The 16,119-nt window shown below is 35.2% G+C and overlaps 1 protein-coding gene and 1 pseudogene across 1 annotated transcript; both read right to left on the bottom strand.

Moving 5' to 3' along the window:
- Positions 1-11,527: 11,527 nt before the first annotated feature.
- On the bottom strand, positions 11,528-13,085 carry LOC121974661 (annotated as a pseudogene).
- Positions 13,086-13,705: 620 nt separating this feature from the next.
- LOC121978082 lies at positions 13,706-15,761 on the bottom strand. Its single transcript, XM_042530466.1, has 6 exons — positions 15,542-15,761; positions 15,298-15,403; positions 15,077-15,168; positions 14,376-14,776; positions 14,133-14,292; positions 13,706-13,974 (listed from the first exon to the last, which is right to left on the bottom strand). The coding sequence occupies exons 1-6, from the start codon at positions 15,759-15,761 to the stop codon at positions 13,706-13,708; spliced, it is 1,248 nt and encodes a 415-aa protein (XP_042386400.1).
- Between the last annotated feature and the right edge of the window lie 358 nt (positions 15,762-16,119).

A 16,119-nucleotide genomic window follows, 5' to 3' on the forward strand; every position in this document is an offset into this window, starting at 1 on the left:
ATGGAGGATGACAATGCTATGCTAGAGGAGAGTCTGCCTGTCTCGTGTTTGTGCCAGAAGCTAAGCTATAAACATAGTGATGTAAACAATATATATATATATATACCAAGTGAGGAAGAAGGATCTATAGAGTGTGTGCAGCTGATGTAATTGAAGTACGAGAAATGGTATACATATATGGCTCAGACTGTTCATGGATATTTCAGGAATGTTATTGAAGTGGCTTTGGCTACTGGGAGTCTGAGACAGATTAATATAATAATCAGCTGAACGATACAAGACTCTTTGTTTGGTGATATATTTCATCGAGAAGCTGATCTATAAAAAGATTGGAATATTGGCGGAGGAAGGACGTAGAGTTAGAAGTGACGAGCATGCGCACATCACAAAGAGTTTGTGAGTAAACATAAATATTATAGGACTGTAGCATTGGTAAAAAAATAAACAGTAGAATACTAGCACTACCAGAAAATCTGTATTTAACAGCAATTAAAAGATAATAATTTTACGTTAAAATCGTTGTCTTTTATCTGAGCACTTTGTTTTTAATCAAGGACGGTCCGTGTAAAATTATTATCTTTGAGTAATTTTTTAAGATTATAACAGTAATTTTTAAAAATCATTATCTATATATGTCCTTATTTTTAGGGGCTACAGTAGCTATTTTTAAAAATGGTTATCTATTTATATTTTTTTTAAGGCAAAACTCTAAGGATGCGTTTGGTTGAGAGTTATCCTTGATAACCTTGATTATCCATCCAAGATTATCGATGAAAACCTTATTTTGTTTAAATAATCGATGATTTCCGAGTAATGTTTCATGTCCGATATGTCACCAAAAGGAGCATGTAATCCGGAATCGAAAAACCTTGGAAAATTGAAGTTTTTTTTTATTCCGGGATTAACAAATTTTTTTTATCTAAAATACCCTCGGATAATTGAAAAATATGATAAAAAGGAAAACATAAAGAAAAAATAGGAAAATATAAAAAAATAAAATTTAAAAAACATAAAAAAATAAAAATCATAAAAAAAAAATAAAAAAATGTAAAAAACTTAAAAAATAGAAAAACATAAAAAAAATGAGAAAAAAAATAAAAAAATTGAAAAACGTAAAAAATTTAAAAATAATTAAAAGTAAAAAATAATAAAAAAACGTTAAAAACATAAAACAATAAAAAATTTAAAAAAACATTAAATTTTTTTTAAAAAATAAAAAAATACTTAAAAATAAAAAATAAAAAAATGTTAAAAAAATAAAAAATTTAAAATTTTAAAAGCAAAAAAACGTATAAAAATTAAATAAAATTTAAAAATAAATAAATAAATAAACTTTAAAAATAAAAAAGTAAAAAAGTAAAAAAAACTTAAAAAAATAAAAAATGGAAAAAATTAAAAACATAAAAAAAACAAACAAAATAAAAAAATAAAAAATATATATATAAATAAAGAAAAACGTGAAAAAAAAAAAGTAAAAAAATATAGAGTTAAGTATAATTAATTTTGTAATTAAGGGTAATATAGTAAAATATTAAACTAAATTATTTATTAAAATTTTTAAATAAATAAATTTTTATTGTATTATCTATATTGAATCAAATAATATTTAATTATATTTTATTCTTATAATTTTAATTATGTAATTAAAATTATAACCAAATCCATCCTAAAAACCTTTCCTTCCCGAACCCGACCCTCTCCGCCTACGTCCCTTGTGCCTTTGCCACCACTCGCTCGATGTTCTTCTCCTCTCACTGACCGTCTCCCCTTTCTCCTTCAAATCCCTCATTTCGCCACAGAACCAGTTCCGCTTTTGGTGCAAGATAGGTTAATACTGTGCACCGAATCTCCTTTCTCCTACCAAGAAGATGAAGAAGCTGCTCCGGAAGAGAGCCAGGGAGTATCACTCAGACGAGGACGACGTAGACAAAGAATTCCTAGAGGATCCTCCTAGCGATGACGAAAAAGACGAGGACTTGGGTGTGGGAGATTATGGAAGCAGAGGCTCTAAAGGCAATGAGGAGTGAAGCACGGGATTACCAGGCTCCTCGAGGGTTGCAGGGCTTTTAAGGTCGCTTTTACAAAGATTTTGATGAGAACCTCCCTGATGATCCCCTTGTAAGCGTTATAATTAGAGGTGTTTGATTCTTATCAGTGTTGCAACTAAAGAAGGTAATCTTCGTGCTTCTAAAGGATGACAATTAAAAACTTCACAATTTTTATCATTCCAAATGGTAGTTATACACTGTTTTGTAGTTTTTATCAGTGTTGCAATTTAAGGAGGTAATCTAAGTGCTTCAAAGGACAACACTTAAAACTTACACAAGTTGTGCTATTTCAAATGGTAGTTGCAAGTTGTTTTTCTTTCTTTTACATCTAACTAAATAGTATTCTTCTTGCATGTGTGTTGATGTCTTGGATTCACAGTTGTGAAGCTATGTAATGCAGTAAGAAAACAAGCATTCCACTTTTGAGTTGTAAATTATCTTGCATATGGTGGTTTTGCTATTTTTGAACATCTAACTCTCTTCCCAGGTAAGGCATAGAGTTCATAAAGTGGCTCTAATCCTTCAAGTTCCAAAGATGCAAAAGGTAATGAATGGTGAATCCATACTGTGACATGCTTTGATGATAGTGTATCTAATTATGAAAATCATCTCTCTATTTTTAAGAACATTAGTGTCTTAGTAATTTTATGATCTAGTTCACAAATTGAACTATGCACTCATATGCTAAACATAGCCTAAAAATGGTCACTCGTATTACTGACTAAAAATGTAAATTCAATTTTCACAGCATTCTTTAGTGACTCTTCTATTTCTTGTGATTTCAATAGTGCTGGCAAAAAGAAGAAAATAAGCCTTTTTTTTAGAGCTACAGAAGCCAGCACCACAAGTCTGCTATTACTTTTCATCACATGACTCGTTTGTGTTGTAGTCACCATATAAATGCAACGTGCATACTGTTACTCTTCATTTTTCTTTCACTTAGATATTTTAATGTTTTTTAGCTTTCTAGAATGATTTATTCTTCTGTTTACAATCTAGTCATTATATGCATAATGTTTCTCATATTACCGACAAATAATTTCAATGTAATTATTGTCACAAGACTCTTAAATTTCTGGCCTTCTCTTGCAAAGCTCTAGTATGATTGCTCTAAATTGACATTGAGATTCTCTATAATTAATGGATAAACTGTTGAGGTTTTTATCAATGCGCTCCCTCAATGACTTGTTTTACCGTGAACTAGACTAATATAAAATGCATGCTTTGTGTAGATCTGATTTGATTCTAATAAGGGAAACAACAATGAGCCTGGATGGGCTCCCCTACATGGCAGTTACATGCTTACACATTCGAAATTGAAGGGCTAGGATAAAAAAGCGGTGCATGGAAAAAGAATGAATAGCTTGCTTGTTTATTTTTTTCGATGAGCTTTCAAAGTTTTGCTTTGGCATCTCGCCAAATGCTTATTAGACATCTTTCTCCTCCACACCGGAACCTACAGCAGTGGTCAGGGAGAGAAAGTTTTATCTAATAGTTCTTCAGATGACAAATACTAACCGGAAGAACATTAGATTCTACTGTCCCCATGAATCAAGAAGTTGAGAAAAGTTTGTTGTCTATGATGTTCAAAGATAACAATTTTAAAACCGTATACTTTTAACAACAGTATCAATTACAATAACTTTTGAAGGACAAAGACAACAGATAAAATTGAATATATTTTTTGTAGTGAGTGTGGATGTGTGTGCGGACTTGTCCAATGAAGATGACTCCTTTTTATACATCTTCTTATAACCTTTGTAATAATGAGACGTAAGAGAATATCTGTTGTCATTAGGGCTGTAAATGAACCAAGCGTTCGTGAACAAGCTTGGTGTTCGGCTTGGTAAGAGCTTGTTTATGTTCGTTCAATATACATTAGATTAATTAAACAAACAAGCTTGAACAGCTCGTTAAGCTAAACAAACAAGCTTGAACACATATGTGTTCAGCTCGTTAACGTTCGTGAACAACGTTCGTGAACAATGTTCGTGAACAACGTTCGTAAACAATGTTCACGAACAATATTTATTAATAAAATTCTTTTCAATATGATAAATAAATAATAAAATAAAATAAATAAATTTAAATTATCAATCTTAATAATCAATCAAACAATTAAAAGTTTCAAACAATCAAACAAGCTTGAATTGAGAGCTTGATAACATCTAAACGAACCAAGCTCAAGCCAAGTTCGAACCAAGCTCAAGCCAAGCTTGAATTGAGAGCTTGATAACATCTAAACGAACCAAGCTCAAACCAAGCTCAAGCCAAACTCGAACCAAGTTCAAGCCAAGCTTGAATTGAGAGCTTGATAACATATAAACGAACCAAGCTCAAGTCAAGCTTCAAACAAGCTCAAGCTCATAAAAAATAAACCAAGCCAAGCTTGAACACTCATTTCAAAAGCTTGGTTCATTTTAAGCTCGGTTCGGCTCGGCTCGGCTCGATTATCTTATCAAACAAGCTTGAACACCCCAAAGCTCGGCTCGGCTTGGCTTGTTTACAGCCCTAGTTGTCATAATATGTCGGGTGGTGGGGGATGTACGACACCCCTCTTCTAGGCAGAAGAAGGTTTCGTTGTAGTGGAATATTTCCTGGTGAGCAACTGTTATTCTCTAATAGGTAGTTGTGATTCTATAATAATGTTCTCTCCTAAAGGAAGTCTGATTGGCTCTGGTATCGATCGGGTTTAGGTTAGGAGTCATGTCCATGTAAGGTGGGGAGCTAAGCCCCGTTAAAGTCTGATCGATGTGTGCCGGTCTAGTTTATATTGGGCACCATGCTCATGAGAAGTAGGGAGCTGAGCCCAGGAGATCCAATAGGCTCTGGGGTCGGTCGGGTTTATGCTAAGAGTCTTATCTATGAGAAGTGAGGAGCTGAGCCCCGAATGTATGATCGACTTTGGAATTGATCGAGTTTATGTTAGGAGTCATGCTCATGAGAAGTGGGGAGCTGAGCCACGGAGATCCGATCGACTCTTAGGCCTATTAGGTCTATGTTGGGATCCATGCCCATGAGAAGAGGGAAGCTGAGCCCCGGAGGTCCTTTCAGCTCTGGGGTTGATCAGGTTTATGCTTGGAGTCATACCATGAAAAGTGGAGAGCTGAGCTTCGGAGTTCCGATCAACTCTGGGGTCGATTGGGTGTATGTTGGGAGTCATGCCCATGAAAAGTGAGGAGCTGAGCTCCGGAAGTCCAACTGATTCTAGGGTTGATTAGGTCCAATGTTATCAAAATCACGAGTGAACTTGTAAAATCGTACAAAATCGTGAGTTTACTTATGAAAATTGAGTGAAATCGTGTATTAAAGTAAAATCGGAGCAAAATCGTAAAATTAGATCAAAATCATAAAATCGTATTTAAACTTGTAAAAGCATGATTTTTGAGATAATTTTATCGATTTTGTGTCGTAAATAAAAGGAACTATTTTGGATAAAATGATATCGTTTTGAGACGATTTTAGATTTACATTTGTAATGATTTATATTAATTTGTTATCTTGTGTTTTATTTATTTTTATATTTAAGTTTAGACTTGAATTTATATTTATGTTGTATTTTCATGATAAGTATTTGGTTGTTTAAAAGTTTAAATATGAGTAGTTTATAATTATATGAATTAAAATGTTCTATATGTAGATTTATGTTATAATTTGGATTAAAATATTTAATGATCAATTAAAAAGAGTATATCAGGTTTCTTTTAAAATTGATTTAAAGTATGATGTAAAATCTTACGATTTTACGATATGATTTTATGACTGCTCTAATGATTTTATTTAAACTCTTGATTTTGATAACACTGATTAGGTCTATGCTTGGAGCTATGCCTATGAGGTATGGGAAGCTGAGCTCTGGAGGTCCGATCAGCTTTGGAACTAATCGGGTATATGCTTGGAGTCATGCATGTTGGTCCCTTTGGTGACTGACTAGAGGGGAGTGAATAGCTTGCACAATAAAAATAAAAAAAAACCTTTCTCGAACTTTTACAATTTTAATAAATCTAATACTTGCATAAAAAATAAGAGACTGATTAAAGAAATGAAGAGGTTACGATTTTTACTTGGTTACAACCAAGAAGGTTGTTAATCCAAGACTCTGAAGCACTAATTAAATTCTCATTCAGGTGTAGACGGAGCAGCCTCTTACAGCAGTTGAAGCACTCAATTACAAAGCTAAATTGAAAAAGAAATAATTACAAGTGTTCTGCCTAAGCCACTGGGCTCAGGGTTGTATTTATAGTCCTAGTCGAGGTGCCTAGAAGGGTTCCAGGCACCTGGGGGTTAAACTTTCATCCCTATTGCAACGAAATGTGTCACGTCGCGTTCCGGATAAAAACCTGTTTTGAGCGCCTGGACTCAGTCCAGGCGCCCAGACTAAAGTTAATTTTATGTTAACTTGTTTGGTCCAAGTTCTAGCAACGGGTCCGCACGCTTGGGTCTGGGTCTTCCGCTCCAGCTCCAGCTCCAGCTCCGTTTGTTTGGGTGAATTCGGCCATCCGGAATAGGTCTCATCCGAACCCATTTTTCGACCTTCGAGCAATATTCCGCTCTGACTTCTCGTCCATTGGAAACGCCGCACGCCTCCTTCTCGTCCGCCCGTGTACTCTTTCGCAGCACATCGTCCCTCAGACGCACCAAGCCCGTCGACTCTCTCTTGTGTCGTCCTTCTCGTTAGCTGTGTCTTGCGTTCGACTTTTTGTGCTCCTAAGTTCCTGTACACTTAGACACAGAGGTTAAATACCAACAGGACCGAACTTTACTTGGTTAATCACATCAAAACTATCACGGGGTACTTACAATCTTCTCCTTTTTTATGTGAGCAAATCCCAAGTTAAGTTAGGGTAAAACAAAAAAAAAATAACAGTTATAAAATAAGATTTTTGCAAGTACAAAAATTAAAAATTGCACTACCCTCTTCTTAGACTTAATTTTTACCACTCTCCCTTTTGATCACATAAAAAATGAGGTACATTAAAAAAATTCTACTTAACAATAATAAAAAGTCTAAGAGTCAATTAAAAAAATATTAAAGTTTAAGTTTCAAATTTTTTTAACATATTTAAGGTTGGAAAAAAATTTCATATAAAGTCAATATTATCGTTAAAAAAAATTCTAAAAAAAATTTAACATTTAGAAAATTTTAACATTTGAAAATTTTTTTACAGTTAAGTGATAAAGTTCTAAGAAAAATTAACTTTTAAATAATTTCTAATAAAATTTTTAATAAACAATTAAAAACATTTTTATAACAACTAATTGCTTAACAGTTAGTGGCGAGGCACTAGACCTTCTTGGATATTGGAGCAACAACTACTTTCTAGACAAAGTCTTTTAAAAAAATTAAATATTTAATTTTCTCTATGAAAGCTAAAAAAAATAATTAATCTAAATATGATTTTAGAACCTAAAATAGGTTTCTTCCTATAGGATTAATCAAAATTTTTTTAGGAATGTATTTCTGTGATATTTTCCTAATTTAGCCCTTATGGTATTTAAAATACTAGTTTAAACTATTATATCTCCTAATATTTTGATTATTTGAACATGCACGATTTTTCAAATATTCTATTTCTATTTTTAATTTGTCATTTTCTATTTTCACTTTGTCGAAGTCTTCTAATCGACAAGAAACAGCTAAAGTTGATTTTAATTATTTTTTTCTAACTTACAGTAATTTTTTGATAATATTTTTACAAACTAAAATAACTTGTTAGGAGAAAGAGACCGTACCTGACTTACCTTGTCGATACTGTAATTTGAAGCTTCCCCTGAAGTGCTGCTTTCTTCCGATGTCGCTCCCCCCCTCATCGATGCTCTCGATGCTTATTTCGGGCGAGCTTGCTTTGTCTTCGTCTTCTTGGTGACTTGCCACTATAGCGCAAGTCCGGTGAGGGCTTCTATCTCCGGTTCAGACGACGTTTCGTCCCATGTCACTTTGAGATTTCTATGCTTGTCGGTTTAAGCTGGCTTCTTGTTCTTTTCCTTGTCCTTGCTTTTCAATTTTAGGCAGTTGTCTTTTACATGCCCTTCTTCATTGCAGTGGCAACATTTTACTTTTCTTTTTCTTCTTGTACCCTGAACTTGATTAAATTTCTTAGTTTTAAATTGCTTTTTAAATTTGCTTACCATCAATGTCGTTTCGTCGTCATCAAGAGAAGATTCAGAATCTCGTTCGTCTATTTTTGACTTTAAAGTAATGCTGTGCTTTGACTCCTTCTTTAGATTTGCACATCTTGTTTTATGAACTTCAAATGTTGAAAATAATTCTTTTAAAGTACTTGATTCTAGATCTTTATATATATATTAAGCATTTACTGACGATGCTTATTCAGTAATCCTAGGAAATGCATTAAGCGCGTACCTTAGCGAATCTCAGTTGTTTACCTTTTCTCTGAGATTCATGAGTCCGGTGATGAGTTCCTTTATTCTTGAGTGAAGATGTCCAACATTGTCTCCTTTTTCTAATTTGATGTTGCTAATCTAGTTCTTGAGCAGATCCTGTCTCGTGAGTTTTACCTCCGATGTCCCTTCATATAGTTCCAGGAATTTCTCCCAGAGCTCTTTTGCTGACTCGTAGGCTTCGATCCGGTTGAATTCTTATAGCGGCAAGACACTTAGTAGATTAAATTCTACTTTACCGTTTGCCACGAAGTTGACCTGCTCCTTCATTATTAAAAGTAAATTGAAATATGTTTTAAAGAATACCTTCATCATTTTCTTCCAGCTCACAAATTCCCCCTCGAACTTTGGTGGATAGATGCTCGGTCCGGCCACCTCATGTGTTTCGTTCAACGGTTAGTCCTTCGAACTTTGGTGGATAGATACTCGGTCCGGCCACCTCATGTGTTTCGTTCGACGGTTAGTCCTCCTGAAGCTGTTAGGCTCTGACTTGTTGGCCCCTTTGGCAACCGGCTAGAGGGGGGTGAATAACATGCACAATAAAAATAAAAAAATCTTTTCCAAACTTTTATAGCTTTAATAAATCTAACACTTGCATAAAAAATAAGAGATTGATTAAAGAAAGTAAGATGCTATGAATTTTACTTAGTTACAACCGAGAAGGTTGTTAATCCAACACTCTGAAGTACTAATCAAATTTTTCTTCAGGTGTAAGCGGAGAAGGTTCTTACAACACTTGAAGCACTCAATTACAAAACTAAATCGAAAAACAAATGATTATAAGTGGTATGTCTAAGCTTTTGGGATCAGGACTGTATTTATAGCCCTGGTCAGGGCACCTGGAAGGATTCCAGGTACCTGGGGGGATAAACTTTTATCTTCGCCGCAACGGAACGCACCACGTCATGTTTGGGATAAAAACCTACTCTGGGCGCCTGGACCGTTCGGGCGCCTGGACCGTTCGGGATAAAAACCTTTGACGACTCTTACTTCAAGGCATGTGATCGTCGATCGTTTTTGTTGGGCAGCCCACTAAATGGTAGAGAAATATTATAGATGTGAATATAAAGTATAAGTAATTAAATATACTGACAACATATGAGTATAAAAAGAAGTTACAGGTTGTCGGAGACTTCATGGCATCGTAATAGTCGAAGTTATATAAGTGTTATGTCTAAGCTTTTGGGATCAGGACTGTATTTATAGCCCTGGTCAGGGCACCTGGAAGGATTCCAGGTACTTGGGGGGATAAACTTTTATCTTCGCCGCAACGGAATGCATCACGTCATGTTTGGGATAAAAACCTACTCTGGGCGCCTGGACCGTTCGGGTGCCTGGACCGTTTGGGATAAAAACCTTTGACGACTCCTACATCAAGGCATGTGATCGTCGATCGTTTTTGTTGGGCAGTCCACTAAATGGTAGAGAAATATTATAGATGTGAATATAAAGTATAAGTAATTAAATATACTGACAACATATGAGTATAAAAAGAAGTTACAGGTTGTCGGAGACTTCATGGCATCGTAATAGTCGAAGCTTACACCAACACAGAAGAAGCATAAGTAATAAATCAGAAGACCGGAAGTTGTCTCTGGCTCGAACCTCGATGGCTTCTTTCATAGCTTTCGTTTTGTTGACTAAAAAACCATTCCGTCGACTGAAAAACCGTTTCGTCGATTGAACTAATCCGTCGATTGAACCTTCTGTCCGTCAATCGAACCACAACTCTTTCCTTGTTTGTTGAGATCTGATTGGTTCGTTCTCATAAATCTTATCGTTCTATCGACTGAATAATTTTTTACCTTTTTTGCTTTGATTCAAATCTCTATTAAATATAGAAATAAGTTGACCCATCAACTAATTCCCTTGATTTGTCAACGAAACTGAATGTTCCCTTTTACGTCTTGATCTAATTTCACTGCTCTGATCTTTCTTCGATCCTTTGATTGAACAATCTTGTTTTGTTAACGGAACACCAATTTCTACAAAACAGTGTTAGTACAATAGCACAATATTTTTTTTTTGCAAAACAAAGTTAGAACAGATATATATGCAATATGAAGATAGTAAGGACTGTATTGATCTCAACTTAAAAATCTCCGTTGGTTTCTTCAATTGGATCAGTACCTAAGGTTTATCCTTGCTGGGACCTAAGCTCATTGCACTCACTCCAGGAGCTTACCTCACTCCAAAAGCTTAGTGTTAGGATCAAAAAATTAAGATATCTCTATAATAGTATGATATTGTTTATTTTGGAAATAAGCTCTTATGGTTTTATTTTTGGGCTTTACCCAAGAGGCTTTATACTAATGAAGATATCTTTTTCTTATATATCTATAATTTTTTTTATGTATTTTCAATGTGAGACTATGTTTGAAACCCCAACACTTACCTCACTTATCATATGTCAGACTTTCATGCTTGATGTTCAGCCCTTGACCCATCACGTCTTTCCTCACCTCGATGTCTAATCTACATTGACCCACCGAGTTTTCTTGCCAGATATCTGTTCCTTTCGACTTATCTGGACTTTCTGCTAGGCTGATATTCTTAATCCATCTGAGCTTTCTACTTGGTGTCTAGTTCTCTAGATCGATCAAGGTATTTGAGTCTACACACTTAAGAAACATATCAAATACATATGTTCTGACTTTAAACTCTTTATCATATATCAAAATATAAGTTCGATTAACAATGTATTTTGCATTGACAGATAGTATATATCAAGGCTAGATTTTGTTAAATTTGTATTGTTATTCCACGATTGATTCAAGAATAATCCTTGTGAATTTGTGCTACACGGTGCGAGCAATTCATAACTAAAAATTCAATGAAATATGTACTACATAATAGGCTCAATTTCTTAGAAAAAAATGGATTGCACTATATGTATTATTATTGAATAACAATAATAAAAAATTTCTTGTATTCATATAATTGTGATATTTTATCCGTCGTCTGCTACCACTTTATTACGCGTGGCCTTGTGTTATCAAGCTTGATCTCTCAAGTTATAGTCATTTTGATCAAGGCATTTTAATTTGAATCAAGTTACACTTTATAAAACACCACAAGCTTTTATTATATTGATAACTTGGTCTACATGTTTATTAAGAAACATAACCATTTATCTAAGTGCAATAAGAAGACGTACAACAAAACCAATCAAGACATTGCAAATGAGAGATCGCTAAGTAAAGACAATACGACACCCTTGTCGGACAACAACATAACTAAGTCTATGTTCCTAGAGTTCATCCTTGGATTCATCGCTAGGGATGAGTGATGCTTTGATGGGATAGGAAGGTGACATGGCAATACCACATTGTCCTCTATTGTTTGGGATTTCTCGTTTCATCCTTATGTAGCCTTGCTCTCCCCAACTTGTCCCCCATGAATTCTTCACTATCCAATATTTAGTTCCATCTTGTGTTGCTCCATATCCAACAACAGCAACTCCATGATTTAAGCTCGTGCCACAAGGTCCTATGAAGACCCCCTATATATAAAACATAACAATATTAATTAATTAATAAAGCACAAATATCATAGTCCCGACTAATAAATGCTAGTGCGCTAATGTTAATTGCCATCAACCTAGCTATGTCTCACATAGTTAAATTATCATTATAAAAGTTCTAAACCTACCTCAGAGTATAACTGGAAGGCTAGACCACTTGCATCAATAGCGACTGATACAGGTTGATTTGCTACAGCTTGTTGAAGAGCAGTCTCATTGTCTGGTAGAACATCTTGATATCCATCAATTGTCACAACGGGCTTATTCACCGATATATATGAAAATAAACAATCGTACAATTAATTTCTTAAATCTTGATCGATCGGGAAGTATCATATATATAAATTAATTAATTTATAATATAACATATAAACCTGAGGTGCTTTGCAGTGTCCTTGCCGGCCTGTGTAAGGGTACATATCCTCTGTAGTTATGCCACCGAAATCTGTGATGAATTCAAATGCATGATCCATCAGGCCTCCATTGCATCCCCAGTCGGTCGTATCGCAATCCACAAGCTCTTGCTCAGATAACGATATCAACTCTTTGGTCACTATTTGATTTATACCCTCAACAGCAGCAACTGCCGAAAAAGCCCAGCAACTCTCTGGACCAAGTAGGATTTGCATGCCATCACTCGATCGTGCAAATTAAATAAACGTCTCGAGCAAATGTGTGAAAAGTAATAACTAATTGATCGGTCATCTACTATATAGATTATATGCTTACTGCATTTGCCTTGATCTTTGACGGGTGTAACTGCGCCTTGGGTCCTCCAATCCACCGACGCAGGGAGTTTGTAAATATCGATGTGGCCGTGCTTGAACTCCCCCTCCGGCTTCTCCCCGCGGCGAATCCGGTGGTGCTCAATCTTGGAGCCGGCGTAATGGTCCAGGAACTCTTGGTTGGTCAAGTCCGCGAAGGCGTTGAGCTTGAGCTTGTATGGCTCGTCCTTCTTGTTGAACTCGTGGATGAACTTGATGTTGTGCTTGAACACGTTGAACCGCCTGCGCTTCTCGTCGAGGTCCCGTGACACCGTGTGGTGGCTGCGCCATCGCTCATAGAGGGCCCACAGTCTGTCCTCACTGGACAAATCCTCCTCAGTGAAGGGAATGCATCGAGATACAGTGAAGGCCAGTGCAAGAAGCATGGCCACCAACAGCCCTTCCTCCCCATGTTAACTACTGATTACTATGTATGCTTTTGCTATTTGCTGCCAGGGGCGGAACCAGAAAAAAAAATTCAGGGGGGCTGAATTGTATAGATATTTTTTGTGCGACTAAATAAAAATATTTAATAATTAAAGTTTTACATCAACTCTTGCATAATATATGATGCTGCAGAAATTATACACATGAAGTCTGAAATCTAACTGACAAAGAAGTTAAGCTCTAGTCTATTCATTTCCAGTGTGTTGATCACTCCAAGGCTCTAACTCTTGCATAATATACGCTACTGCAGAAACTACAGTCAAATAAACATGAATGTCACTTACATAAATCATAATATGTATGAAATTCTCATAACAAATAGTGTAGAACATAGCAAAAAAAGAGGTTCAATTTTGAGGAATCAAAGATAAACAAAGAACCTGATAAGACCGAATACTCGAGCGAATCTCCATAAGACCATAACCTGATAAATTAACATTGAGAACATTTGATCTAACTTGTAAGAAAAAAAAACTAGAAGTTTAGGAAAGATTAGTCTACCTTTCTTCCATAGGTGAGCTTCATTTCTGGGTTGGCACAGAAGTCTGCGACGGCTGACGAGTCGGTACAAAAGGAGATAATTGGATTCTACGAGACTGCATTCGTTGAAAATGTTGTAATATTTGCTCATTTTCAATTGTAGAAAAAATATCCTTTTCAATATATACAACTAGACTGTCATTCATCCATTCATCTCCCATTTTATTACGTAAATCAGTCTTCACAGTCTTCATTGCAGAAAAAACTCGTTCAACCGAAGCAGTTGCAACTGGTAAAACTAATGCCAACTCTATCATACGATAAACCAATGGGAACACCAAATGTTTTTCAGTCTCAACCAATTTTTGAGCAAGAATTCCCAAGTCATCAATTGAAGAAAAGTAAGGATCATCCCGCAGATTATAAAAGTAACTCATAAGTTGTTGTTCCAAAATAAATAATCAGTACCACAGAAGTCCTCGGGATAAAAATCGGCAAGATGGATGAGTTTGTGAACATCAAATTGAGAGAAAGAATTTCTTGGATGAAGACATGATATGCAACCAAGTAATTCCGTACTAACTTCTGAAAAACGATTATTCATCTCTTGTATAATTAAATCAACAACCTAGCATTCAAATTTGCAACCATGATAACATTAATAATCAATGAAATCTCTTTAACAAAAAAATAGATTTTTAGAAATAATACCTGACAAAAAATCTCCACACGATAATGATGAAAATTGGTGATGAGTTGCCCTCTACGCCTGCCATGACCACGAGTTAGCATGTTGTCCTCCATATCAAGTATTGGAATCATATTCAATTCACAAAATGTGTTAACTTGTTCCAAAATTATCTGCCATCCATCTTCCCTGAAGTCTTGTAGTCGACATTTCACACTTCTAACCAAGGACATGGCTTGAACAATATTTTGATCCCCTTGTTGTAGGGAAAGTGATAACTCATTTGTAATTCCCAATATATACTTCATCAAATGTAACACAAAAACAAATTGATAACTCTCCATCTTCTCAATTAAACCTGCAGCAACACCTTTGTTCGCAGAATAAGAGGCATCATCATGTACATTTCCTAACACTTCTATCACTGAAGACCACATAGAGCATAAACGAAGTAATGTTAAGTAGTGTGATCCCCAACGAGTATCTCCAGGTCTTGCTAAATTAGTTTCTTGATTTTTTCCTTTTCCACTAGTAATTTCTCCACTTTCCAATTCAGCAATTATCTTATCATGTTGAATCTTTCTAAGTTGATCTCTCCTCTTACAAGATGCTCCAGATATATTCACAATCATGGTTATATACCCAAAAATTCACTCACAGTAAAATTGTCATGGGCAACAGCAACAAGAACTAATTGAGTTGATGAGAGAAACAATGAACATACATTGCAAATGGATTTTCTTGTAGTATCGAGATTTCAATCCATTAAACTCGCCACGCATATTTGAAGCTCCATCATATCCTTGGCCTCTCAATCTAGATAATGATAAACCATGTTGCACAAATAAAGCATCAATAGCCATTTTCAAAGAATGAGAACTAGTGTCAGGCACATGCACAACCGCAAGAAATCGTTCAATCACACATCCTTCTTTATTCACATACCTCAAAACAACTCCCATATGCTCCTTCACTGAACTATCCCGAGCCTCATCAACCATCAAAGAAAAAAATTTATCTCCAATATCATTAATTATAGAAAGTGTGATCTCTGAAGCACAAGCACGTGTTAAATCCTTTTGAATTTTTGGGGAAGTCAATTGATTGTTTGCAGGAGCATTTTGTTTTATAACTTTAGAAACCTCTTCATTTCGTTGACTATACCATTCAAGCAACTCAAGAAAATTACCTCTATTTGAAGAACTAGTTGACTCATCGTGTCCTCGAAAAGGTAACCCTTGCTTCAATAGAAAGCGTGTCACATCCAACATTGCTGTTAAACGAGTGCGATAATCAATTTCCATATCGCGACTATGTACTCGTAAAATATTCCCCACACTATGCCTTTGATCTTGAAAAGCCTCAAACTGTATTCTAGCTTCATTGTGACAGCTATTCACAGTCCCCATATGACGATTGAATCTTTCTAATGCCCTTTTCCAATTGTTGTATCCATCTTTTATAAAGGTATTATCTACATTTTCTTTATTTAACGGTTTGAAAAGATAACACCAAAAACAAAATGCAGCATCTTTTGATATGCTATACTCTAGCCATGTATATTTTTTATACCAAGTTCCTTGAAAACTTCTTTCTTGATTACCAAAAGTTGTTTTCGGATACACATGACCATTTGGTTGACAAGGCCCTCGGAGCACATACTCTCTTCGAACTTGATCTCGAATAACAATATCAAATTTTTCAATTGGTTTTCGTAAGCCCGGATCACTAACAATATCATCCAAATTTAATTCTACACGGGATTGA

This window comes from Zingiber officinale, chromosome 4B (assembly GCF_018446385.1).
Source record: "Zingiber officinale cultivar Zhangliang chromosome 4B, Zo_v1.1, whole genome shotgun sequence".
In the NCBI taxonomy this organism is placed as follows: domain Eukaryota; kingdom Viridiplantae; phylum Streptophyta; class Magnoliopsida; order Zingiberales; family Zingiberaceae; genus Zingiber; species Zingiber officinale.

Excerpts from the sequence above, each read along its gene's own strand:
- LOC121978082 (XM_042530466.1), bottom strand. The coding sequence starts at position 15,761 with ATGGGGACTGTGAATAGCTGTCACAATGAAGCTAGAATACAGTTTGAG. Across the intron at positions 15,169-15,297 it reads CATATGGGAGTTGTTTTGAG|ATTGAGAGGCCAAGGATATG; the intron begins GTATGTGAATAA and ends ATCATTATCTAG. Across the intron at positions 14,293-14,375 it reads GTGTGGAGATTTTTTGTCAG|GTTGTTGATTTAATTATACA; the intron begins GTATTATTTCTA and ends TTTGAATGCTAG.